The sequence below is a fragment of the Scardinius erythrophthalmus genome (assembly GCF_964197995.2).
Source record: "Scardinius erythrophthalmus genome assembly, chromosome: 24".
NCBI classification, from domain to species: domain Eukaryota; kingdom Metazoa; phylum Chordata; class Actinopteri; order Cypriniformes; family Leuciscidae; genus Scardinius; species Scardinius erythrophthalmus.
The window spans coordinates 28,278,436-28,305,520 of record NC_138244.1 but is presented as its reverse complement, the minus strand read 5'-3'; the positions used below and the strand labels follow the sequence as shown (position 1 = coordinate 28,305,520).

Sequence of the window (27,085 nt, the reverse complement as noted above, 5' to 3'; positions counted from 1 at the left end):
AATCTAACCGTGAGTCTCGCTAGTCTAGTGTAATCCATATAATCTAACCGTGAGTCCCGCTAGTCTAGTGTCACCCATCTAATCTAACCGTGAGTCCCGCTAGTCTACTGTAATCCATCTAATCTAACCGTGAGTCTCGCTAGTCTACTGTAATCCATCTAATCTAACCGTGAGTCTCGCTAGTCTACTGTAATCCATCTAATCTAACCGTGAGTCTCGCTAGTCTACTGTAATCCATCTAATCTAACCGTGAGTCTCGCTAGTCTAGTGTCACCCATCTAATCTAACCGTGAGTCTCGCTAGTCTAGTGTCACCCATCTAATCTAACCGTGAGTCTCGCTAGTCTAGTGTCACCCATCTAATCTAACCGTGAGTCCCGCTAGTCTACTGTAATCCATCTAATCTAACCGTGAGTCTCGCTAGTCTACTGTAATCCATCTAATCTAACCGTGAGTCTCGCTAGTCTAGTGTCACCCATCTGATCTAACCGTGAGTCTCGCTAGTCTAGTGTCACCCATCTAATCTAACCGTGAGTCTCGCTAGTCTAGTGTAATCCATCTAATCTAACCGTGAGTCTCGCTAGTCTAGTGTTACCCATTTAATCTAACCGTGAGTCTCGCTAGTCTACTGTAATCCATCTAATCTAACCGTGAGTCTCACTAGTCTAGTGTCACCCATCTAATCTAACCGTGAGTCCCGCTAGTCTACTGTAATCCATCTAATCTAACCGTGAGTCTCGCTAGTCTACTGTAATCCATCTAATCTAACCGTGAGTCTCGCTAGTCTACTGTAATCCATCTAATCTAACCGTGAGTCTCGCTAGTCTACTGTAATCCATCTAATCTAACCGTGAGTCTCGCTAGTCTACTGTAATCCATCTAATGTAACCGTGAGTCTCGCTAGTCTAGTGTCACCCATCTAATGTAACCGTGAGTCTCGCTAGTCTAGTGTCACCCATCTAATCAAACCGTGAGTCTCGCTAGTCTAGTGTAATCCATCTAATCTAACCGTGAGTCTCGCTAGTCTACTGTAATCCATCTAATCTAACAGTGAGTCTCGCTAGTCTACTGTAATCCATCTAATCTAACCGTGAGTCTCGCTAGTCTAGTGTAATCCATCTAATCTAACCGTGAGTCTCGCTAGTCTAGTGTAATCCATCTAATCTAACCGTGAGTCTCGCTAGTCTAGTGTTACCCATTTAATCTAACCGTGAGTCTCGCTAGTCTACTGTAATCCATCTAATCTAACCGTGAGTCTCACTAGTCTAGTGTCACCCATCTAATCTAACCGTGAGTCTCGCTAGTCTACTGTAATCCATCTAATCTAACAGTGAGTCTCGCTAGTCTACTGTAATCCATCTAATCTAACCGTGAGTCCCGCTAGTCTACTGTAATCCATCTAATCTAACCGTGAGTCTCGCTAGTCTACTGTAATCCATCTAATCTAACAGTGAGTCTCGCTAGTCTACTGTAATCCATCTAATCTAACCGTGAGTCTCGCTAGTCTACTGTAATCCATCTAATCTAACCGTGAGTCTCGCTAGTCTACTGTAATCCATCTAATGTAACCGTGAGTCTCGCTAGTCTAGTGTCACCCATCTAATCTAACCGTGAGTCTCGCTAGTCTAGTGTCACCCATCTAATCTAACCGTGAGTCTCGCTAGTCTAGTGTCACCCATCTAATCTAACCGTGAGTCTCGCTAGTCTAGTGTCACCCATCCAATCTAACCGTGAGTCTCGCTAGTCTAGTGTCACCCATCCAATCTAACCGTGAGTCTCGCTAGTCTACTGTAATCCATCTAATCTAACCGTGAGTCTCGCTAGTCTACTGTAATCCATCTAATCTAACCGTGAGTCTCGCTAGTCTACTGTAATCCATCTAATCTAACCGTGAGTCTCCATCTAATCTAACCGTGAGTCTCGCTAGTCTACTGTAATCCATCTAATCTAACCGTGAGTCTCGCTAGTCTACTGTAATCCATCTAATCTAACCGTGAGTCTCGCTAGTCTAGTGTCACCCATCTAATCTAATCGTGAGTCTCGCTAGTCCACTGTAATCCATCTAATCTAACCGTGAGTCTCGCTAGTCTAGTGTAATCCATCTAATCTAACAGTGAGTCTCGCTAGTCTACTGTAATCCATCTAATCTAATCGTGAGTCTCGCTAGTCTAGTGTAATCCATCTAATCTAACCGTGAGTCTCGCTAGTCCACTGTAATCCATCTAATCTAACCGTGAGTCTCGCTAGTCTACTGTAATCCATCTAATCTAACAGTGAGTCTCGCTAGTCTACTGTAATCCATCTAATCTAACCGTGAGTCTCGCTAGTCTAGTGTAATCCATCTAATCTAACCGTGAGTCTCGCTAGTCTAGTGTAATCCATCTAATCTAACCGTGAGTCTCGCTAGTCTAGTGTCACCCATCTAATCTAACCGTGAGTCTCGCTAGTCTAGTGTCACCCATCTAATCTAACCGTGAGTCTCGCTAGTCTAGTGTTACCCATCTAATCTAACCGTGAGTCTCGCTAGTCTACTGTAATCCATCTAATCTAACCCTGAGTCTCGCTAGTCTAGTGTTACCCATCTGATCTAACCGTGAGTCTCGCTAGTCTAGTGTAATCCATCTAATCTAACAGTGAGTCTCGCTAGTCTACTGTAATCCATCTAATCTAACCCTGAGTCTCGCTAGTCTAGTGTTACCCATCTAATCTAACAGTGAGTCTCGCTAGTCTACTGTAATCCATCTAATCTAACAGTGAGTCTCGCTAGTCTACTGTAATCCATCTAATCTAACCGTGAGTCTCGCTAGTCTAGTGTAATCCATCTAATCTAACCGTGAGTCTCGCTAGTCTACTGTAATCCATCTAATCTAACCGTGAGTCTCGCTAGTCTAGTGTCACCCATCTAATCTAACCGTGAGTCTCGCTAGTCTAGTGTTACCCATCTAATCTAACCGTGAGTCTCGCTAGTCTACTGTAATCCATCTAATCTAACCGTGAGTCTCGCTAGTCTAGTGTAATCCATCTAATCTAACAGTGAGTCTCGCTAGTCTAGTGTAATCCATCTAATCTAACCGTGAGTCTCGCTAGTCTAGTGTAATCCATCTAATCTAACCGTGAGTCTCGCTAGTCTACTGTAATCCATATAATCTAACCGTGAGTCTCGCTAGTCTAGTGTAATCCATCTAATCTAACAGTGAGTCTCGCTAGTCTACTGTAATCCATCTAATCTAACCGTGAGTCTCGCTAGTCTACTGTAATCCATCTAATCTAACCGTGAGTCTCGCTAGTCTACTGTAATCCATATAATCTAACCGTGAGTCTCGCTAGTCTACTGTAATCCATCTAATCTAACCGTGAGTCTCGCTAGTCTAGTGTTACCCATCTAATCTAACCGTGAGTCTCGCTAGTCTACTGTAATCCATCTAATCTAACCGTGAGTCTCGCTAGTCTAGTGTAATCCATCTAATCTAACCGTGAGTCTCGCTAGTCTAGTGTTACCCATCTAATCTAACCGTGAGTCTCGCTAGTCTAGTGTAATCCATCTAATCTAACCGTGAGTCTCGCTAGTCTAGTGTTACCCATCTAATCTAACCGTGAGTCTCGCTAGTCTAGTGTAATCCATCTAATCTAACCGTGAGTCTCGCTAGTCTAGTGTTACCCATCTAATCTAACCGTGAGTCTCGCTAGTCCACTGTAATCCATCTAATCTAACCGTGAGTCTCGCTAGTCTAGTGTAATCCATCTAATCTAACCGTGAGTCTCGCTAGTCTACTGTAATCCATCTAATCTAACCGTGAGTCTCACTAGTCTAGTGTAATCCATCTAATCTAACCGTGAGTCTCGCTGACAAAGTCAATTGTGGAATAACAACATCGCCTCAACACCTTTATATTTATATATATATATATATATATATATATATATATATATATATATATATATATATATATATATATATATACAACGCCCTTTTCACTGCAACTTCAAAGGAAGCCATACAGTGTTGTTGAAACTAGCGCTGGATACCTCATTTTGTTCCACTCTTTGCTAGCCTGCATGATCTCATCGTTTAAACTTCTCACCATTTATTCCAAGGGTATGACCGATTCCTCCATATATCCATTGTTTTTAACCTGTCTTGTCTTGTCAAACAGTGCTGGATTTTTCTGGACCTCGGCGATTAAATTCTCCACGATGTCGTCTGCGTTTTAAATGCGCGAGCCCTTTAAATCCGAGCGGATTCTGATTGGCTGTCAGTGTTTTATCGTTCGACAGCTGGAAAAAATCGTTCTGAAAGTGATCCCAACGATATCGTTCCTCATATCGTTATAGTTGTGACATGAGCGATTTTTAGATCTTTATCGTTATCTTTATAGTTATCGTCCTTGGTGTGAATGGCCTTTCCTCTCGTTCAGTGTTTCCTTGGTGACGTGTCACACACTGCATGCATGGAAGCTTGTTTCCACCACGGAATACAAAAATAAAAGGGAAGTGCAACCTTTTTATCACACAACTTGTGCGCAAAATGGGAATATCACATAAAATATTTGCGAATAAAGCAGCGTTTCCATCCAGTGAGCCGAAGAGAACAAACTCGCCACTTCCTGATAAACTGCCGCTAGATATCACAGTTGCTGCAGGAGAAGCCTCTGTATATAATATTTTTTATATAATGAATGACTTGCGTCTCAAAGCGCACAGACACACACAGTTCTCCTGCTTTCGGAGGCAGACGCGTGGTTTGAGTCAGTGCTGCGAGATCATTACACTGAACCACTCTGACGACAGACTTTGCTCAGTCGTTTCAGAACGACAACCAGCGTTTCAGAGGCGGTGCACCGAGATCGGTCCGCTAGTCACATGAGTCGCATGACTTTCTTGATGCGCATGGTGGAATTTATTCAGTAAATGTTTTTCTATCGTAGTTTTATGCGGATGTTTTCTTATCGGAGAAAGTTTATCCGACCCGATTGAGAACATGCGTTTTTTTATGCATGTTTTTTGAATTTATGGACATTTTGGCGTTTTCATCCAGCGTGTTTTTTTTTTTTTATGCGAATAATATTCATATTCAATTATGCTAATGGAATCATATCTAATGTTTGCTTTTTTCCCCTCAGAATTGCACGTTTATTATCTTGCAGTTCAGACTTTATTCGCAATTGCAAGAAAAAAGTCAGAATTGTAAAAACAAACTCGTAATTATGAGAAAAAAGTCAGAATTCTGTGATAGATAAAACTGGCGATTACCTCCTTTATTCTGTGTTGGAAACAGCCCTACATGAGTGAGTGTGTGAGTGTGTGTGTGTGTGTGTGTGTGTGTGTGTGTGTGTGTGTGTGTGTGTGTGAGCCGTCTGACAGCCCTACGTGAGTGAGTGAGTGAGTGAGCGAGCGAGCGAGCGAGCGAGCGAGCCGTCTGACAGCCCTACATGAGTGTTAGAGATGCGCGGTTGGCGGTTACAGCCGCGGATTCCGCGGATAAACCGTGGATTGGGCGGATGACGTGACGAAAAATAATATTTTAATTAAATTCGGACGGGGGGCGGGCGGTTGAACCAATCAAATGAACCAATCAAATGAAAAATATATGTATACATTCAGCGGATGGCGGGCGGGTGCGGTTTTGAAAAATGGTCAAAAACGTGGTGCGGATGGATGGCGGACGGATGATGAGTTTTGTGATGCGGTTGCGGATGAAATAATAGCCCATCCGCGCATCTCTAATGAGTGTGTGTGTGTGTGTGAGCCGTCTGACAGCCCTACATGAGTGTGTGTGTGTGTGTGTGTGTGTGAGCCGCCTGACAGCCCTACATGAGTGTGTGTGTGAGCCGTCTGACGGCCCTACATGAGTGTGTGTGTGTGTGTGTGTGAGCCATCTGACAGCCCTACATGAGTGTGTGAGTGAGTGAGTGTTTGTGAGCCATCTGACAGCCCTACATGAGTGTGTGTGTGAGCCATCTGACAGCCCTTAATGAGTGTGTGTGTGTGTGTGTGTGTGTGTGTCAGGTGTGGGACGCCGGCTCCGGAGCGCTGCTGCAGAAGATGCCCGCTGATCTCCCAGTGCTGGACATCTGCCCGTTCCAGCACAACCAGGGCAGCTTCCTGGCCTCGCTCACCGAGAAGATGCTCAAGGTCTACAAGTGGGAGTGAGACCCGAGACCGACCAACGCGCTCTTCATCACGTCTTCTGTTCAAATCAGTGCTCTCTCTGTGTTTGTTCATCACTGCTCACTATTTACATTGTATATATGTAAGTGTTTTTGTATTTCTTTATTAAAATAATAAATGCATACGTGCTTGGACAGTTTGTGAGAACTTAAAAACACCTCAGAGGACAGGAACATTACTATACCTCACATTTCCAGTGGCGTTAACTTTTTGGCCATTAAAATTGAGTTTAAAGTTTGTTACTGAAATAAAGGCGAGACACCACAGGGAACAGGCTGACAGTGTGAGCATCACCATTCTGTCACCAGTTTATTCATCACCGTACATTAAGACAAGTGTTTTATTACAAATTTCTGAAATGTTATGTTAAAAAATGCAAATTATGTGTTATCTAATTAAATATGCACTAATTTGCATACATTCCAGAATAGAAATGAACATTGGATAAAGCCAGGTTTAAAGTTCTAATTTTATTAACTTATTAGAGTTGAGGGTTTTTACAGAGGGGCTTCTGGACTTCATATTGTTTGTATCACTTCATAAATCAGAAAAGAGTCAACAGAAGAAAATAAATATTTTCACCGTGTTTTTAGGAATAAAATTGCCCTTTATAAACCAGGCGAATGATGCATGAACAAACCTTCACAATATAGATGTGAATAAAACTAAAGTTTCCTGTAGAAATAAGCGTGTCCTCCTCCAGGGGGCGAGTTCTCCCTTCAACCAAATTCGGTTTATTTATTTATTTTATTAGAAGATACATTTGCTCTATAAAATACTCATTTCAATGTTGTTTCCAGAAATATTGTCTGACATAAAATGGAAATCCAACACAAAAGAATCACGATACATTTATTTAAAATAAACCTTTCTCAGGAATCACAAACGCTTGTGATTGGCTCATCCTAAACAACGCTGAGGAAAACAGCACGTGCCAGCTGACCATCAATTACAGCAAGAGCGTTCAGGATCATAGTTTACACTTGAATAATGCCGACAACAAACGTATAGTTGTTTGATTGAGAATACATTACACGGTATAAAGGTAAATAATTAAAATACTTAGACTCATTTTACCTGACCAGTTAAAGACAAGTCCGGGCATCTAAGCCCCGCCCACTTTCAGAAGTCCTGTTTCATGCTAATTCCCTCCATTATCTTCCTTCTATCTAATGATTCAAGTGTATTTATTTAATCTACGTGTCCAGTGTTTGACTCGATCGGTGTGCCGTTCGAATACCGTATTTTATTATTAATGCCATGAACCAGAACAATAATGAGACATAATCAAGTAAAAAAAAATATATAAAATTAAATAAGAACAGTGCCAGAAGACAAGAAAAAAAATTGCTACTTTATACAACATCATACCTGCTTACAATGCTATAACCTCTACTTGCCTTTTTACTAGTGCAATTACACAGAACAGAACAATAAAGCTTGAAATCATGTACCGTAATTCAGTACTTCCAGAACTGACGAATCACACTACAGCGTCGGATTCAGCTCATGAATATTAACAAGCTGACGACGCGACGGCAGCGCGTGCTGATTAATATTCATGAGCGCGCTCTTCGGCGTAGTAGGATTGGTAACTCGGCTGAGGAAGATGGCGGCGTGTGGACGTGTTCTGCGGCTCCTGCTGGTGCTCTTCATCTCCGGCTCGATTTGCTCTGCTCGGGGAGCCAAACCAGCGGCCGTAGACGGCGATAATGCGGCAGATAACAGCGACAGAGCCCGGAACCCCGCGGGCGAGGCGAAGGCCGCGGACGGGCCGCCGGCGGGCCGCAGGAGCGGAGGCTCAGGCTGGAGGCTCGCGGAGGAGGAGGCCTGTCGGGAGGACGTGAGCAGGATCTGCCCCAAACACTCCTGGAACAACAACCTGGCCGTGCTCGAGTGCCTGCAGGACCGCAAAGACGTAAGACCGTGTTTTTATACGCAGCGTCTGCGATTTAAGCCGCATATAGCAGTTCCGCATCACAATCCGTACAGCGGCTCTTCCGTAACATGAATCCGTACAGTGACGCTTTGAATCAAATGTACAATGAATCACTTCCAGGTCAAATAAAGTTATAAATACCTCTGGAAACTGTGTTTTGTCCTCTTTAATCTTCTTCACGCATCGTTGAAGTCCACGCCCTTTGAAGACGGCATTTGACCGGTAAGTACAATGACACCCGAGGGGCATTTTAAAATGGCAGTGGGCGGGGATCTCGCGTTGACTCCGGCGAAGGAGGGAAGAGAGTCCGCGAATGAAATGAATGAAGTTTTGGTCATGTGGTCTATAGTACTGAATTTAAATGTAATGGCTATTGGGTATTTAACATTTGTAACCTAAAATGTGTGTTATAAGGATAAAAAATCCCATTTTAAACGGCGGTTTAAAAACTATGCTCACAAAAGTGCTTCAGTGTTTTCTTGTAGCACACAGTTTCCTAAAACCTAAAGCCATGTTTGAAACAGTGACCGTTATTGACGGGTTATTGACGGGTTTACCTCAGAAAAATATATATAGCAACTACTGAAACTAAATGATGATCTAATGAAGGACTTTTGGTGGAGGATACAAGCTTTCATAATACACACAGCCTATCAAATAATAAACAGCAGAAGCTAAGTTTGTCAAATAAAACATTAACAGCTACCTACGCACCGTTGAAAACACGTGCACGTTTATACTGAAACTAAATACACATTCAAAACGTTTTTTTCGGCCTGACAACAGATAATATACATAGCATATGAAGTAACAAACAGCAAAAGTTAAGGTAATTCACATAAATTTATATAGAAACGATACCTTCACGTCGTTGAAATCATGACGCCCCGTTGTACGGTTTCATGTTACGCTCCCAACATGACTGTACGGAATCTTGTGACGCGTAACATAGTTCCCCACACAGCGCCGCCTCAAGCAAATCGCCATTTACGAGCATTTCATAGGCCAAAAATAAACCAATCAAAGCTAAGAAACGAAGACAAGACCCTCCCCCAGTAAATGACACATCAAAAGTTCATTGGTCTAATCCGTTAAGGGTCGCTCTGACGTTTTTACGTGCCCGGAAGCGAGATTTAGTGTACGGATTGTGATGCGGAACTGCTAACGCCTCTTCATCAGTCTAACTTAATAGTGCGTTACAACAACACACATCTGGACCTGCAGCGTCTCCCTGCGTCTCTGCGACACTCACAAGTTATAGATCATACAAAGAGTATCGATATCGACGCAAGCAGGGCTGACGTGAGCAGATACAGGCATATATTTAGTAACCAGACGTTTCTTTCGGCAAGAAAAGGCCTCTGAATGTCACATACGTGCAGGTTTTGGGGGTGTTCAAGGTTTTAATATCTGGTTATCGTGATTAATATAGCTGGGGAATGTGTTTTCTGTGTATGGCTGTGCTTTAACCCGCAGAAAGCTGGAACTTGCAACTCACTCACATTCGCCAAAATATGCGGCGTGACGTCAGCGGTGACGTCACGCGCGCTCTCAGATGTTTATGACGAATATACCGATATCTAACAGGGTGGGCAAATATCTAATGCTAGCAGATCATATGAGTGGAAGGACTTCTGTTAAAGCTGGCATTAAATAATCTATTTAATAATCAATGTATTTTAAATTGAATTAAAATCAATGTATTTTGAACGTTTGATCCTTTTATTCGCATAATTAACAAATGATTGCAAAACAGTGCACGTTGAGAGCTCACAATTAAGAGTTTAACACATTTACAGTGTGCAAATTGAGCAAAGAAAATGCATTAACTTGTACCTGGACATTAAAGAGGGCTCAAACACCTTTAGCTTGATCTAGAGTAATATAGTGAGAGTAATATAATTGTAAAACAAATGAACTGTAAAATAAATATTTCATAAGTATATTTTTACTTTACAGTATAAGGAAATTAATACTTTTCTAATTTAATCACTTGCAGGAGATAACCCCTTGAGCTTTTATTTTGGAGAAAACTTAAACCAGATCATCAAGCCACATCACGGTTTTGGTTTTAGTGGCAAAATACACCGTCAGAGACCTGTGTTAGGCTATACGATTTACATTTTCGCTTCATTATGAAACCGTGGCACACAGGGTCATTAATGGGAAACACTGAATGAATATTTAGCTGATAGATGTGCTGAAGTTGAGTAATATTCCCCCTCACTCCGACCCTGTTATCTCTGTTGGGATAATCTGTCACACACACACACACACACACACACGTGTGTACAGTCACAATACAGCAGGAGAATCCGTCACAACATCCGTCTCAGTGCGGCTTCCGATGGCCACTGTTACCACAGATGCAGACAATCTCAAATGACTGGCATTTGGCCAATAATTTCCCAATATTTGACTGATGTATATTTGAGCCTCATATGTTGCATCCTGCACACACTCTTCTCTTTCTGCTGCAGAGACCTGGCTTTAGTTGTTAGACTGGACTGACCTGTTTTAGGGACTTCATTTGTAGAGAGTCCTCTCACCAAATATAAAAGTAAACACTGCTAATTGTTTGTCAAATATTAGACATTGCTGGAACAATGTTGCATGATCACAAACGCGAGAGCATTAAGATCGTCGTATAATATAACAATGCTTCTGTTCGCTAGCAGTGTTAGCTAAGATCTGTGTGTGTGTGTAATGTGAGTCGGGTCGTTAGTTCTTAGTTCCTGATTACACACACACACACAACACTTTCACTCATAAGAACATGTGTTGATTAGCTCTTACTGGCAGAGCTGGGGTTCCTCGTACTCGTGTCGTGTTGTACAGACCTATGACTGTTAATCACATTACAGTCCGATTCAAAGTAGGGCTGCACAATATATTCAAACTATCGAAATATCACAAATGAATGCAAATGTATCTCGATATGCATATCGCAACGGCTTGCAATAACTGTGGTCATGAACTAAAGACTCAGAGAAGATCACTCTCTGCTCTCGGCTGAATAACTGAAGAATCAGTATTTAACTATTTATATTTAATTCATACAGTGAAAACTAAGCAGTGTTTTATTTTTACACTTGATAATTCAGTTTCTGTTCTAATAACCCTACTGTAGGATAACCTGAACCCTGTGGTTTACACTGATGTTAAAATAACACTTCTTACGCGACAGTAAAACACTGATGTTCACTGGCAGAAGCTGTAGGGAGGTTTTCTCGTCACAAAAAGAATGTAGGTTATATAATTTAAATTAAATTAAATGAAAAATTCTCACTAGTATTGTAAGAAAACACTCATTTTACCTGGTCAAAAACAGCTCTGTTTTCAGCACGCCGTTTAAGTGCATGTGTCTTTAAATGATAATGAGCTTTGCTCACCCCGCCCCTCTGCTCTGTGCGGACACCGTTTAACACAATAACACAATAACCATAACACGTTGTTCATTATAAACGTGGGATTATGAATTATATTGAGAACATCGTACATAGAAAACATGCCTTGATGTACCCTGAGTGTAAACAGCCGCATTCATCGTGAAGTGTGCTAGCGATTTGCAAAGATTAATATAAATATTAATATAAAGGTCAATAAAACGTTACACTCACTTCAGTTCCTCTGGAGGTGCAGCAGGAACACGAATAGTTGGTACTGATCCTTTTTTCAGGAGCAGCTTCTTAGCAAGTCCAGCTTTATACTGACCCTCGTTTGTAAAGCAGTCTGGTGTGTGAAATGATTCGCGCACACATGACAGCATTGACGTTGATCGTGAGGAATATTCCCTTCGAAAACAAACTCAGCCACTGCGTCTTCAGCGGTTCGGATTAGGAACATCAAAATGATGCTGTGTTCGTTATTACACCCGAGAGCAGAACACCACAATCGCTTAGACGCCATTCTGCTCATAGACAGTGCTCCAGCGTATCAACAATGACGTGCGGACTCTGATTGACAGCTCGCTTACGAGCGAGGGCGGGTCTGTGTTGAAACGCTGCTGTCAATCAACAATCGTGGGGGGGCGTCGATTTTGTGACGTCACTAAATCGAACGGTTTGATTTGAGAGAGGGGAAAACATATAAGAAGATTAAAAAAAAAACACTGGATGGATTTTTATCATTTTATGATGGTTGTGTACAGGCACTGCCAACACACATTTCAGACAATCAACTTGTAAAAGTGCATGTACCATTATATGACCCCTTTAAAGGACCGCTTGATTTAGTTCATGTTTTTTTTTTGTTTGTAAAGTTTTATTGCTGAATTTTGTCAAATGTCATGGCAGTGTCATAAAGATATCAGGAAGTTTACCATGTATTCTCCATAACTGAATCTCTAGTCTTTCTCTTCTCATAGAAACACACAGTCAGTGTGAGCTCTTACTGTAAGGCCAATCGTTTAGCCAGACAGTGTTCCTCATTGTTTCTTATAAATAAAATAAAGCCTGAATGGAGCCACTTTGTTTACTTCCATTATTTATAATCTGGCAGAGGCAAAAAGCCCTGGTAGCTTATTAACCAATCCTGTTCTCTACTGTAAAAGCCTGACACAGCTGGAGAGAGATCTCGTCTGATGATGAGGGACATCCGTCAGGAGTAGGGCTGCACAATATTGGGAAAAAAATGACATTGCAATATTTTTTTCCCAACGATATATATTGCGAGCCATCAATCCAGGCTATAAGTCAATACCATTCCATGATATGAATAATTTCACTAATAAGCAAGCTTCATTACAAGTGACAAAAAGGTCACTTAATATTTTATTCCAAAATTAGAACATATTTCTGTCAGAATTCGGTGAACGTTCTACGCAATCCAATGTGGCGGCGCTCTTAACAGATGTTTGCTTGTTCATTAGCCTATAATTCCTCATAAGTAAAAAAAAAAAACTTATTCTCTCTCTCTGTCTCTCTCTCTGTCTCTCTCTCTGTCTCTCTCTCTGTCTCTCTCTCTGTCTCTCTCTCTGTCTCTCTCTCTCTCTCTCTCTCTCTCTCTCTCTCTCTCTCTCTCTCTCTCTCTCTCTCTCTCTCTCTCTCTCTCTCTCTCTCTCTCTCTCTCTCTCTCTCTCTCTCTGTCTGTCTCTCTCTCTCTCTCTCTCTCTGTCTCTCTCTCTGTCTCTGTCTCTCTCTCTGTTTTCGGTGCTAATGCAGTGATGCGTTCATGTAATCGGCACCTAAAAGCTGTCACAAAGAACCAGCAAAAGTAATGATTATGAATATGTAAAATATTGCAATGAGTGTTTTCTGTGTCGGCTGCAAAGATGAAGTTGACTATACTGACTCGTGATCTTCGCAGTGGTGAACCCGCCGGAGAGAAATGCACATTTCACACGGATTACATCGTTTTATTTTGTTTTGAATGGTTCTGTTTAAAAGTAGAGATTTCTGTAGATAATAGATATATTTCTTTTTTTTTTTTTAGGTGTGTGAGGCGAGTAGACTACCTTATACGCTGAGTTTCGGTTCATGTATGATAGCTTAATCTCCAGTTCAGGCGCTGGTGCCTCCGTGTCGTGATTATCTATTGTCTGCTATATTTACTTATTTATTAAATCCAGGAAATTGGATAATGAAACACTGATTAAAATTAAGATTAAAATTAACAAAACGAAATTTGCTTTAAATAAAGGCTTTGTGCTTTCTGTTTGAGGTCTCTGTGAAAGTTTTAAAGCTGTCTTTTAGTGCCGCTTTCAGAGCGGGCGCGTCCGTAATGGAGAACTGTCACGTAACATTGTTTTTTCCTCATAAATGCGAACTCGAAAAATAAAAGACAAAAGACTTTTTAAAAAAGACAACCATCCACAACTTTATAACACTCCAGGCAAAGTACCTCTTTTTGGTCAACATCCTCCATTTTGTAGCCGATTTTGACTTCTGGTACGAAATCATCATTTTTTTGCGGCGGATCCTCTTCGTCGCCCATTTATAGCTATAGGATTGCCAGTGAATGTTGGCTGTGAGCGGTGAGCAGCGGCACAGCGAACCAATCACTGTGCAGGCACGCGGAACGTGCATGTCACCCCAGCAACAAGCCATACAACAAACTCGTGTTTACTGTGTGCTACCATTCTCTTAATACACCATGGGTGCTACTACCCTTCACATCGCATGTTCCGGCGATGTGACTATCGCTCATGCGCACATCGCAATGTCGATGTTAAAACAGAATATCGTTCAGCCCTTGTCATGAGTGTGTTCTCCAACTCGAACGTTCATCTGATGTTGAGGGACATCGGTCAGGAGTGTGTGTTCTCCAACTCGAACGTTCATCTGATGTTGAGGGACATCGGTCAGGAGTGTGTGTTCTCCAACTTGAACATTCGTCTGATGACGAGGGACGTCGGTCAGGAGTGTGTGTTCTCCAACTCGAACGTTCGTCTGATGACGAGGGACGTCGGTCAGGAGTGTGTGTTCTCCAACTCGAACGTTCGTCTGATGATGAGGGACGTCGGTCAGGGGTGTTTTCTTCAACATGAACGTTCGTCTGATGACGAGGGACGTCGGTCAGGAGTGTGTGTTCTCCAACTCGAACGTTCGTCTGATGACGAGGGACGTCGGTCAGGAGTGTGTGTTCTCCAACTCGTTCGTTCGTCTGATGATGAGGGACGTCGGTCAGGAGTGTTCTCCAACTCGAACGTTCGTCTGATGACGAGGGACGTCGGTCAGGAGTGTGTGTTCTTCAACTCGTTCGTTCGTCTGATGACGAGGGACGTCGGTCAGGAGTGTGTGTTCTCCAACTCGAACGTTCGTCTGATGACGAGGGTCGTCGGTCAGGAGTGTGTGTTCTCCAACTCGTTCGTTCGTCTGATGATGAGGGACGTCGGTCAGGAGTGTGTGTTCTCCAACTCGAACGTTCGTCTGATGACGAGGGACGTCGGTCAGGAGTGTGTGTTCTCCAACTCGTTTGTTCGTCTGATGATGAGGGACGTCGGTCAGGAGTGTGTGTTCTCCAACTCGAACGTTCGTCTGATGACGAGGGTCGTCGGTCAGGAGTGTGTTCTCCAACTCGAACGTTCGTCTGATGACGAGGGACGTCGGTCAGGAGTGTGTTCTCCAACTCGAACGTTCGTCTGATGACGAGGGTCGTCGGTCAGGAGTGTGTTCTCCAACTCGAACGTTCGTCTGATGACGAGGGTCGTCGGTCAGGAGTGTGTTCTCCAACTCGAACGTTCGTCTGATGACGAGGGACGTCGGTCAGGAGTGTGTGTTCTCCAACTCGAACGTTCGTCTGATGACGAGGGACGTCGGTCAGGAGTGTGTGTTCTCCAACTCGAACGTTCGTCTGATGACGAGGGACGTCGGTCAGGAGTGTGTTCTCCAACTCGTTCGTTCGTCTGATGTTGAGGGACATCGGTCAGGAGTGTGTTCTCCAACTCGAACGTTCGTCTGATGACGAGGGACGTCGGTCAGGAGTGTGTGTTCTCCAACTAGAACGTTCGTCTGATGACGAGGGACGTCGGTCAGGAGTGTGTGTTCTCCAACTCGAACGTTCGTCTGATGACGAGGGACGTCGGTCAGGAGTGTGTGTTCTCCAACTCGAACGTTCGTCTGATGACGAGGGACGTCGGTCAGGAGTGTGTTCTCCAACTCGTTCGTTCGTCTGATGACGAGGGTCGTCGGTCAGGAGTGTGTTCTCCAACTCGAACGTTCGTCTGATGACGAGGGTCGTCGGTCAGGAGTGTGTTCTCCAACTCGAACGTTCGTCTGATGACGAGGGTCGTCGGTCAGGAGTGTGTGTTCTCCAACTCGAACGTTCGTCTGATGACGAGGGTCGTCGGTCAGGAGTGTGTTCTCCAACTCGAACGTTCGTCTGATGACGAGGGTCGTCGGTCAGGAGTGTGTTCTCCAACTCGAACGTTCGTCTGATGACGAGGGTCGTCGGTCAGGAGTGTGTTCTCCAACTCGAACGTTCGTCTGATGACGAGGGTCGTCGGTCAGGAGTGTGTTCTCCAACTCGAACGTTCGTCTGATGACGAGGGACATCGGTCAGGAGTGTGTTCTCCAACTCGAACAGTGATTTTCTGGCCTGTGAACAGTTGACTTTTTTTCCCTTTTTTTGTTGTGAACACACAGGGTTATAAACGTAATCATTTTGTTCTTTTTAATATTAGATATTACAGATACGGCAGAATTGCACTGAGAAGCTCTGTACATAATAAACCCTGAAAGTCTGAAAGATGATGCTCTCGGGGTCAAACCGGTTTCTCTGTCTGTGATTGGATTTGGAAGCTGTTTTTAGTAACATTGACCCTGATCAAGGCCTTCACCCGTGAGGATGAAGAGTTAAGATCTCCTTCACACAGATTCTGGAAAACACACGGATAATGTGTCCCGGCCGGGATTGTTTGATTTTGGTTCATTCACACTGCCAGTGATTTTCCGGAATCTCACACATCCCGTAAAGACGTGTGACGTACGCGTGGAAAACAGCGGGAGTGTTTGCATTGCTGTGAACAACATGATGGCTGAAAACAACTTTTCAATTATGATAGTTGGCTCGATAGTGCAAAAAGAAGAGTTAAAGCCTGATCTCTGTCTCGGCTTGTTCTCCGCTGTTCAGGATCAGGTCCTCCACTGTTATGCTGATGTTTTACATCACACAGAGACGGTTTTATTAGCAGAGGAATAAAATGTGATTAAAATGCCTTGAAGCTGCCGTTGATGACACCGTTTACCCCCTCGCTTTATACAGATGAAGAACTTTCCCTTTAAACTTGCTGTTCTCTCAGGTTCCTCTTTTTTCCTTCAGCATTTTGCAGTGTCATCTTAATCCCTCACACATTAGTCAAAGTTAACGCTCAATCAGCTGTCATGTTGTGAAATATTGTTCTTGTTCATGCCAAGCATTGCTGTAAAGCTGAACCTCTTGGTTCATCTGTGAATGGCATCATAAAGTGAATGAGACACAAATAAAAGCTGTTTATTTGAGATTGAAATAGCCAGTGTGTGCTGGTCATGTGTTGGTATGTTGGTCTTTAACAGTGTGCTTTTGTTTATTGAGACTCACAGTATTTACTCAGACATTTGAGTGAAATAGTGCCACTATACGGCCTTATGTACGTCCACCGGTTGCAGTGTGGAGTTAAGACTAATAAGTTTAATTAGTACTTGTGTTTCTGACATGTAGTTATGGAGACATGTTGATTTTAATTCACCACATTGTGTAATCTTCCAGATCTAAAGAGCCTAACATGTGACTACGCTGTTATAATGGATGTTTGTTATCTAATATTTAACTTGTGTCAGATAAAGGCAGTGTTTATGTGCTCTACATGTTAATATGCCAAGTCCACACCGGATGTACACCAGGAAGAGCGAGGCCAGATCTGTGTTTGCATCTACTCTTAATACACACACCTCTCCTCTCCCCGGGGTCACACACACACTCTCCTAAAGCCTTAGTCAACACACACAGTCACACACAGTCACACACAGTCACACACAGACACACACAGACACACACAGACACACACAGACACACACAGACACACACAGACACACACAGACACACACAGACACACACAGACACACACAGACACACACAGACACACACAGACACACACACATACTCCCAAAGCCTTAGTCAACACACACACACACACACACACACTCACTCCCAAAGCCTTAAAGTCAACACACACACACACACATGCACACACACACAGGCACTACTGTCCTTAGGATGGGCCGTAACATTAGACTAGTCGTCCAACAGCTGTTGTTTGATATTTTTAAGTGTAGCTTTAGCTTAGCTTAGTGGTTACTTTATTGAACCGCTTTGAAGCGTCGGTGCTTTGAATGATCTAGAAGTGTTTGTCACACTAAAAGCTGTTTAAAAACACACTTCGAGACGCTGCGTCCGGTTATATAGCTGAGCTCCTTCGACCTGTTTGTGAACGCAAGAAACACGTTTAAAGGCCCTAAAGAGTCGAGGTCATGTGATCCAGAAAGCAGATTCATTACTCAGGGCTTGTTGATCTGAAATCATGTAGTTCTGCACATTACTGTTGTGTGTGTGTAATCTCCGCTGTTCTCCATCTCTCCTCAGGACACAGAGATCGCCTCAGACTGCAATCATGTAAGTCTTCACACACACTTCTGCTCTTCTTCCGGCATGCTGAGGTTAAAGTTAACCAACCACACGAGCTGGAGTTTAACACACGCTCAACCATAGACATGCATTTATTTGGTTTTATTTTGGGTGTTTGGTTTGATTTAAGGTTTTTTTTTTTTTTTTGGTTTGGTTTTTGTGTGTTTAGTTTAAACAGAACTGCTATACGTACATTCTTTCACAGTATTAAATCTTTTATTTTTTTATTTTTTTTGCCTAATGACTTGTTTACTATTGAATACTATTTTAAATATTCCTTGTATTACTTTTAATTATATTATTAGTGTTAAATAACAATGATCCTCATACCTTCAGTGCAGTTCTTGCTGAGGGTAAAGGTCATCCAGTGGTGTGAGATTGAGGTGTGTGTAGTGAGTAACCGCTCGTGTTTCTCCAGCTGCTGTGGAACTACAAGCTGAACCTGACGACCGACCCCAAGTTCGAGTCTGTGGCCGTCGAGGTGTGCAAGACCACCATCAGTGGGGTGAGTGATCGCGCACACACACTTCTGCACGAACCGTACCACAATAAACCCTTCTTAATCCCCCCCCCTCTCCCCCCAGATTAAGGAGTGTGCCGCTGAGGAGCGTGGGAAGGGTTACCTGGTGTCGTGTTTAGTGGACCACCGCACCAACATCTCCGAGTACCAGTGTAACCAGTACATCACCAAGATGGCCAGTATAGTGTTCAGCGATTACCGGCTGATCTGCGGCTTCATGGACAAGTGCAAAGAGGACATCAACAAGCTGCACTGTGGGAGCGTCACCACGGGGGAGAAGGTAAAGCGCACTGCACTCTGGGTAACTGGGCCTGAACCTTTTAACAGGAAGGATGTCACACTTTTTTTTTAAAGCCACTAGTTCCTGTTTGATATTTTTAGTATCTCTGCCAGTTTTTGTAACATTAGTGTCAAATACAGAACTGAACAAACACTTACTGTTAGATCGCAAACATTCTTTTAATTATTTATATTTTTACAATTTAGATTTACAACTGTTCTTTGATCTGGCTTTTGAAAATGTTTCATAAATTAACAGCAGAAAAAAGTTGTTGTTTTTTTTTAAATGTCTATATAGGTTTTATTTATTTTATTTTAGTCAGCAAGTTTAATTCAATTAATTAGACATGCTGCCTTTGCAACGATTAACACTCACAGTTTAATATATTTAATTACACTGTTAAATGGTGAATCTCAAAATGAATATCCTTTTGTCATACGGTCCATGATAAAGTTGTGATGCCTAAATTCTCTTGTAGCTTTTTAAACGCTGATATATTAAAGATGATAAATAATGTATTATTTCCTTCAGCTGAGTCGCTTCAAAAAAAAGGACGATACGGTTCAGTGCAACATGTGCAGCGCAAGTCTGTAATTATATGTAAAATTATAACGAGAACATCATAATTGTGTGTTTGGGACATGGATTTTAATGATGAGACTTTTGTTTTTGTAATCAGGCTCTCAAAAATGAGATTTGGATTTAAATTTTCCAGCCGATATATCGGTTATCAGCTTTCAAAAATAAAGAGTTATCGGTTATCGTATCGGCCAAAATTGTCTTATCGGTGCATCTCTGCCAACAAGGTGTGTTTTTGTGCTTTAAAGTGTGTGTTTCAAAGATAAGAAAAGATACTTTTGCTTTAAACTATCCAAAAACCACTAGAACAATGTTATATGTTTAGTTGACTCTTATGGGTCTGGAGTGACGCGAGTTAAATGACTCTGGGCATGATCTTGATTTGATAATGTTGAATCAGCTGCTGGGAACCCTGTGCTCCTCTAGCTCCTCATCTCCTGTCTCGTCCCGCAGGACCTGCACTCTCAGGGAGAGGTGATCTCGTGTCTGGAGAAGGGTCTGGTGAGCGAGGTCGAGGAGCAGGGCACTTACGCCATCAGAGACGAGTGCAAGAAGTCCATCATGCGTGTGGCCGAGCTCTCGTCCGACGACTTCCACCTGGACCGACACCTGTACTTCTCCTGCCGCGAGGACCGCGAGCGCTTCTGCGAACACGTGAGCCGCGACCCCACACGCCAACGCTTCTGCATGCTCATGCTAATGCTAACGCTAATGCTGTGCTCCTTCCTTCTAGACTCCAGCCGGAGAAGGAAAGGTCTACAAATGTCTGTTCAACCACAAGTATGAGGAGAGCATGTCAGACAAGGTACGTTTGCTTTATTCCTTTACCAGTTGAGACTCAGCTTCCTCTTCCTTCTTTACAAACGCCTTTCACGTAAAGATTTAGTAGTTTTACCCTCAACTGTGTTAAATTCAGACCAGAATTAATCAGTTCTATTAACGAACAAGCAGATAAAGCAGCAAAGGAGGCACTTCAGTTGGAAATGACAGCATGTAAAATACCAGTGTGAGGGGTTAACAGTTTAAGACCCAAAGACCAGATGTTTGAAAGAAGACCTGGAGTCAGAATTATAATAAATTGAAGAAAAGTCTTACTGAAGATTGTTTGCAGTTTCATCAGCAGAAGTTCAGCTTCAAGACTCACACAGGAGTTCGTAGGCCGCCCCGCATACAGTTACAAAGATCACACACACACACACACACACACACACACACACACACACACACACACACACACACACACACACACACACACACACACACACACACACACACAGACACACACACACAGACACACAGACACACAGACACACAGACACACAGACACACACAGTTATACCCTTCATCAAGGTCTAGGTGACATCCTTGCTTCAGGTTGCCGTTTCTGATTGGCTAAGAAATAGATAAACATAGTAATTTTCCACACATATACAGATAGACTGAAGCATATCTCCATGTGCGGCTGACACTCGGACCCTGAAGTTAGGCACGTCGTGACCTTCCAGGTCGCAGATTTGGGTTGCTGAACGCCAGCCTGTCCAGAACAACTCAGTCAATCTACAATAATGCCAGTGGTTCCTTAACCTGCAACCAAGAAGACTAACACACACACACCGACACACAGCTTTTCCAAGGTTGGATTTGGCCAGGCTCTAACTATAAACAGGAGTCTCGTCTCAAAACATCAAGATAATGCGTTCTTTCTCTCAAGGAGAGCTACACTTTAGTCTAACTGGAAAGTAAGGCTTTAACAAAGAGAACTTAAACTGAAGACTTCAGTGACCCCTGTGACCATAGCTGTCAGAGTACCCTAGAAAAACAGATGTGTGTATTGACACATGTTGAAGACCTTTCTCAAACAAAACATCTTTCCATATCTCATTTCTGGAAGCCGGGATAAATGAGCAAGCACTCTTACTGCCTTCAGATATCAAATACAGACATTAGAGAATACAGGAGAAGAACATTTCAGGAATCACACAAGCTTAGAGAAGTCATTCAACTCATGTGATATTTAGAAAGAAAAATATTGATTAATACCTATTGAATAATTATAATCACTCATTACATGTACATTGAAGCAGCAGTGGATTCCTTCACCAGCGTCTGACAGTAATATACCCATATTAAATCTGTACGTTTACAATAAATGGCGAATGGAACGAATGCGAGAATAACATCATGTGAGGTGATTCCAGTACTAAAGCAAGGAGTTCATTATTATTTTGAAAATGGACATGACCAGGTTGTATATACGAGATGCCAAATCGGACATTCCTATTTATTTAAAAGGGGAAGAGAAGCCGGTTTGTGATTTGTGTAAGAATTTCATGAGTGTAAAACACATTTTAATAGAATGTCCTTTTTAAAATTATATTAGACAACGTTCTTATTCAGAAAATATATAAATTTACCTTTTTTAAAGGGTTTCTCCTGGAATAATTTTAGAATTTCTTACAAATATTAAATTGAAATACTGTTGATTGCAATTATTAATAAAAATTAATAAATCTCACAATAGTAGATAATACTGAAATAACACTAACTCAGACATTCAGCCTTAAAATATTAAAATCGCTAGTTATTAGGGCTGTTGCAGTAAACCGGCATTGACGATAACCGTGATATAAAAAAAATAAAATAAAAAAAGTGATATAGATTGTGTTAATACATCATGTACAATAAAATTGTTAATCCAGCAGCATTAATTATCTGCTTGACACTCCAAGTAGAAGATGATATTGCACCTTAATATTTTAATATATATATTAGTTCACAAGATGAAGTTCATTTTCATTTTGGTTAAAGTAATTTTGTTGTCATTTTAATATATATTTTTTAAAAGGTTTTTTTTTTTTTTTTTTTGTTAAAGGTACAATATGTAAGATTTGCTTTAAACTCTCCAAAAACCGCTAGAACAATGTTAGATATTTTGTTGACTTGTGTGCTTGCATTATCCCAAATGTTTCCAACAATGTTTGATGAGGATCTCTGGTAGCGTCTAGCAATCCACAGTTGTTTGTTTTGCACATTCGTGATGGACCACAGTTATTCGTTATCTCAACTCCCATGATTCCACGCTCCGTCATCAAGCTACGTCTGTGTTATAGTTTTGAGTAAGCGTCCTCTAGTGGTGAAACTTAATTGCTGTGCCTTTAACGTATATTTTATTTCAATATAGCAGTTGAAATGAAAAGCTTTTCCGAGTAAGTTCTTCTGCTAATGTGTATCTGTGTCCCGCGCAGTGCAAGGACGCTCTGTCCACTCGCCAGAAGCTGATCGCTCAGGACTACAAGGTCAGCTACTCACTGGCTAAAGCCTGTAAACCGGACCTGCGTAAATACCGCTGCAACATGGACACAGCGATGCCTCGAGCGCGCGAAGCCAAGCTCTCGTACCTGCTCCTGTGCCTGGAGGCGGCCGTACACCGCGGTGAGTCTCACACACACACACACGCACGCACTCACTCTGCCCCCTACAGCTGTCTCTCTCTCTGTCTGTATCTGCCCATCTGTGATTCAGTGTCTCTCTCTCTCTGTCTCAGGTCAGACCGTGAGCGGCGAGTGTCAGGGAGAGATGCTGGACTACAGGCGGATGCTGATGGAGGATTTCTCGCTCAGTCCTGAGATCGTGCTGCACTGCCGAGGGGAGATCGACACACACTGCTCCGGCCTGCACCACAAGGGCCGAACACTGCACTGCCTCATGAGGGTGTCCCGGGACAAGGGCATCCTCGAAGGACACTGCCAGAAAGCTGTGAGTTTCATTGCTCTTTCATACTCCTGCACGCTAGTTGGTCTGGTCGAGATATTGAACATTCAATATTAGCGACAGTCCGATATGTCACGCAGGCCAGCTAATGCCTGATATTAACCCATTTTCAGGATAATTACCCACTTGGCAGGTTGACACAAGTGATATTTTCTCCATTATGTCAGTTTACAAAGTCTTTTTACTAGAGATGCACCAGAATTTCAGCCACAGAAAATTATCGGCCGATAATGGCATTTTGGGTTTAGGCAGGATGTGGCCGCTCAGTGTTCAGCGAGGTCTCTTGCTCTGAGCTAATGAACAGCACAGCTCAAACCAGAAGCACGGTTTCGTTTCACTTTTGTTTGTCGTTTGACATGTCTCATATTCAACAGAAATGCAGCTCTTATAAGTTTGGCTTTTCTTAATAAATTAAGTCACACCATCAGGAAAAAAGGTTGCAAAATGCCACCATTTAGTCACAGGCTCGAAGCCTGGGTGGATGTAGAGATGGATGGGTGGGTGGATGTAGAGATGGATGGGTGGGTGGATGTAGAGATGGGTGGGTGGATGTAGAGATGGGTGGGTGGATGTAGAGATGGGTGAGTGGATGTAGAGATGGGTGGGTGGATGTAGAGATGGATGGGTGGGTGGATGTAGAGATGGATGGGTGGGTGGATGTAGAGATGGATGGGTGGGTGGATGTAGAGATGGGTGGATATAGAGATGGATGGGTGAATGTAGAGAGATGGATGGGTGGATGTAGGGTTGGATATAGGGATGGATATTAGGTGGATATAGGAGTAAATATAGGAGTGGATAATAGGGGTGGATATAGGAGTGGATAATAGGGATGGATATAGGAGTGGATAATAGGGGTGGATATAGGAGTGGATAATAGGAGTGGATATAGGGATGGGTATGGGGTGGATATAGGAGTGGATATAGGGATGGATATAGGATGGATATGGGGTGGATATAGGAGTGAATATAGGAATGGGTATGGGGGGGTATAGGATGGATATGGGGTGGATGTAGGAGTGAATATAGGAATGGGTATGGGGTGGATATAGGAGTGGATAATAGGGATGGATATAGGAGTGAATATAGGAATGGGTATGGGATGGATATGGGGTGGATATAGGAATGGGTATGGGGTGGATATAGGAGTGGATAATAGGGATGGATATAGGAGTGGATATAGGGATGGATATAGGAGTAGGTATCGGGTGGATATAGGAGTGGATATAGGGATGGATATAGGAATGGATATAGGGATGGATATAGGAGTAGGTATCGGGTGGATATAGGAGTGGATATAGGGATGGATATGGGAGTGGATATAGGAGTGGATATAGGGATGGATATTGGGTGGATATGGGAGTGGATATAAGAGTGGATAGAGGAGTGGATATGGAGTGGATATAGGATGGATATGGGGTGGATATGGGAATGGATATAGGGTGCATATAAGAGTGGATATAGGGTGGATATAAGAGTGGATATAGGGATGGATATGAGGGGGTATATAGGGGTGGATATAGGATGGATATGGGGTGGATGTAGGAGTGAATATAGGAATGGGTATTGGGTGGATATAGGAGTGGATAATAGGGATGGATATAGGAGTGGATATAGGAATGGGTATGGGGTGGATATAGGATGGATATAGGGATGGATATGGGGTGGATATAGGAATGGGTATGGGGTGGATATAGGAGTGGATAATAGGGATGGATATAGGAGTGGATATAGGGATGGATATAGGAGTAGGTATCGGGTGGTTATAGGAGTGGATATAGGGATGGATATGGGGTGGATATAGGAGTGGATATAGGGATGGATATAGGAGTAGGTATCGAGTGGATATAGGGGTGGATATAAGGGTGGATATAGGGATGGATATTGGGTGGATATGGGAGTGGATATAAGGGTGGATATAGGAGTGGATATAAGAGTGGATATAGGAGTGGATATGGAGTGGATATGGGGTGGATATGGGAATGGATATAGGGTGCATATAAGAGTGGATATAGGGTGGATATAAGAGTGGATATAAGAGTGGATATAGGGATGGATATGAGGGGGTATATAGGAGTGGATAGGGGTGAATATAGGGAGGGACATGGGGGTGGATATAGGAGTGGATATGAGAGTGGATATGGGGGTGGATATAAGAGTGGGTATAGGAGTGGATATGAGAGTGGATATGGGGGTGGATATAAGAGTGGATATGGGGGTGGATATAAGAGTGGATATGGAGTGGATATAGGATGGATATGGGGTGGATATGGGAGTGGATATAAGGGTGGATATAGGAATGGATATAGGGTGCATATAAGAGAGAGTGGATATGGAGTGGATATAGGATGGATATGGGGTGGATATGGGAGTGGATATAAGGGTGGATATAGGAATGGATATAGGGTGCATATAAGAGTGGATATAGGAGGGGGTATATAGGAGTGGATATGGGGGTGGATATGGAGTGGATATAGGGTGGATATAAGAGTGGATATGGGGGTGGATATAGGAGGGGGTATATAGGAGTGGATATAGGAGTGGATATGGGGGTGGATATGGAGTGGATATAGGGTGGATATAAGAGTGGATATGGGGGTGGATATAGGAGGGGGTATATAGGAGTGGATATAGGGGTGAATATAGGGAGGGATATGGAGTGGATATGGGGGTGGATATAGGAGGGGGTATAAGGGTGGATATAAGGGGTGGATATAAGGGGTGGATATAGGAGGGGGTATAAGGGTGGATATAAGGGGTGGATATAGGAGGGGGTATAAGGGTGGATATAGGAATGGATATAAGAGTGGATATAGGAAGGGTGGCTATAGGAATGGATATAGGGTGCATATAAGAGTGGATATAGGGGTGGATATAGGAGGGGGTATATAGGAGTGGATATAGGGGTGAATATAGGGAGGGATATGGAGTGGATATAAGAGTGGATATGGGGGTGGATATAGGAGTGGATTTATGAGTGGATATAAGGGGTGGATATAGGAATGGATATAGGGTGGATATAGGAGGGGGTATAAGGGTGGATATAGGAGGGATATGAATGGATTATAGGATGGATATGGGGCTGGATATAGGAGGGGGTATAAGGGTGGCTATAGGAATGGATATAGGGTGCATATAAGAGTGGATATAGGGGTGGATATAGGAGGGGGTATATAGGAGTGGATATAGGGGTGAATATAGGGAGGGGATATGGAGTGGATATAAGAGTGGATATGGGGGTGGATATAGGAGTGGATATATGAGTGGATATAAGGGGTGGATATAGAAATGGAATATAGGAATGGATATAAGAGTGGATATAGGGATGGATATGGGAGTGGAATATAAGGGTGGATAGGGAATGGATATAGGGTGCATATAAGAGTGGATATAGGGGTGGATATAGGAGGGGGGTATATAGGAGTGGATATAGGGGTGGATATGGGGATGGATATAGGAGTGGATATGGAGTGGATATAAGAGTATATGGGGGTGGAATAGGAGGGGGTATATAGGAGTGGATATAGGGGGATGGAGTGGATATATGAGTGGATATAGGAGGGGGTATAAGGGTGGATATAGGAATGGATATAAGAGTGGATATAGGGATGGATATGGGATGGAATAGGAGGGGGTATAAGGGTGCTATAGGAATGTATATAGGGTGGATTAAGAGTGGATATAGGAGGGGGTATAAGAGTGGGAAATAGGGTGGATATAAGGGTGGA

The 27,085-nt window shown here is 42.8% G+C and overlaps 2 protein-coding genes across 3 annotated transcripts in view; both read left to right on the top strand.

The window, feature by feature from the left end:
* The window catches only part of rfwd3 (ring finger and WD repeat domain 3), a 31,989-nt gene extending 25,708 nt beyond the window's left edge, over window positions 1-6,281 (top strand). For both annotated transcript variants that reach the window (XM_081356246.1, XM_081356247.1), the window contains one exon: window positions 6,006-6,281. In XM_081356246.1, coding sequence (XP_081212372.1) covers window positions 6,006-6,149 — 144 coding nt within the window. In that variant the 3' untranslated portion in view covers window positions 6,150-6,281. The remainder of the gene's footprint in view (window positions 1-6,005) is intronic.
* Window positions 6,282-6,442: 161 nt separating this feature from the next.
* The window catches only part of glg1a (golgi glycoprotein 1a), a 43,861-nt gene continuing 23,218 nt past the window's right edge, over window positions 6,443-27,085 (top strand). The window contains exons 1-8 of the mRNA XM_081356245.1: window positions 6,443-8,085; window positions 18,166-18,195; window positions 18,626-18,712; window positions 18,792-19,007; window positions 20,040-20,240; window positions 20,320-20,391; window positions 22,832-23,018; window positions 23,131-23,342. Of these exons, the coding sequence (XP_081212371.1) occupies window positions 7,729-8,085; window positions 18,166-18,195; window positions 18,626-18,712; window positions 18,792-19,007; window positions 20,040-20,240; window positions 20,320-20,391; window positions 22,832-23,018; window positions 23,131-23,342 (1,362 nt within the window). The 5' untranslated portion in view covers window positions 6,443-7,728. The remainder of the gene's footprint in view (window positions 8,086-18,165; window positions 18,196-18,625; window positions 18,713-18,791; window positions 19,008-20,039; window positions 20,241-20,319; window positions 20,392-22,831; window positions 23,019-23,130; window positions 23,343-27,085) is intronic.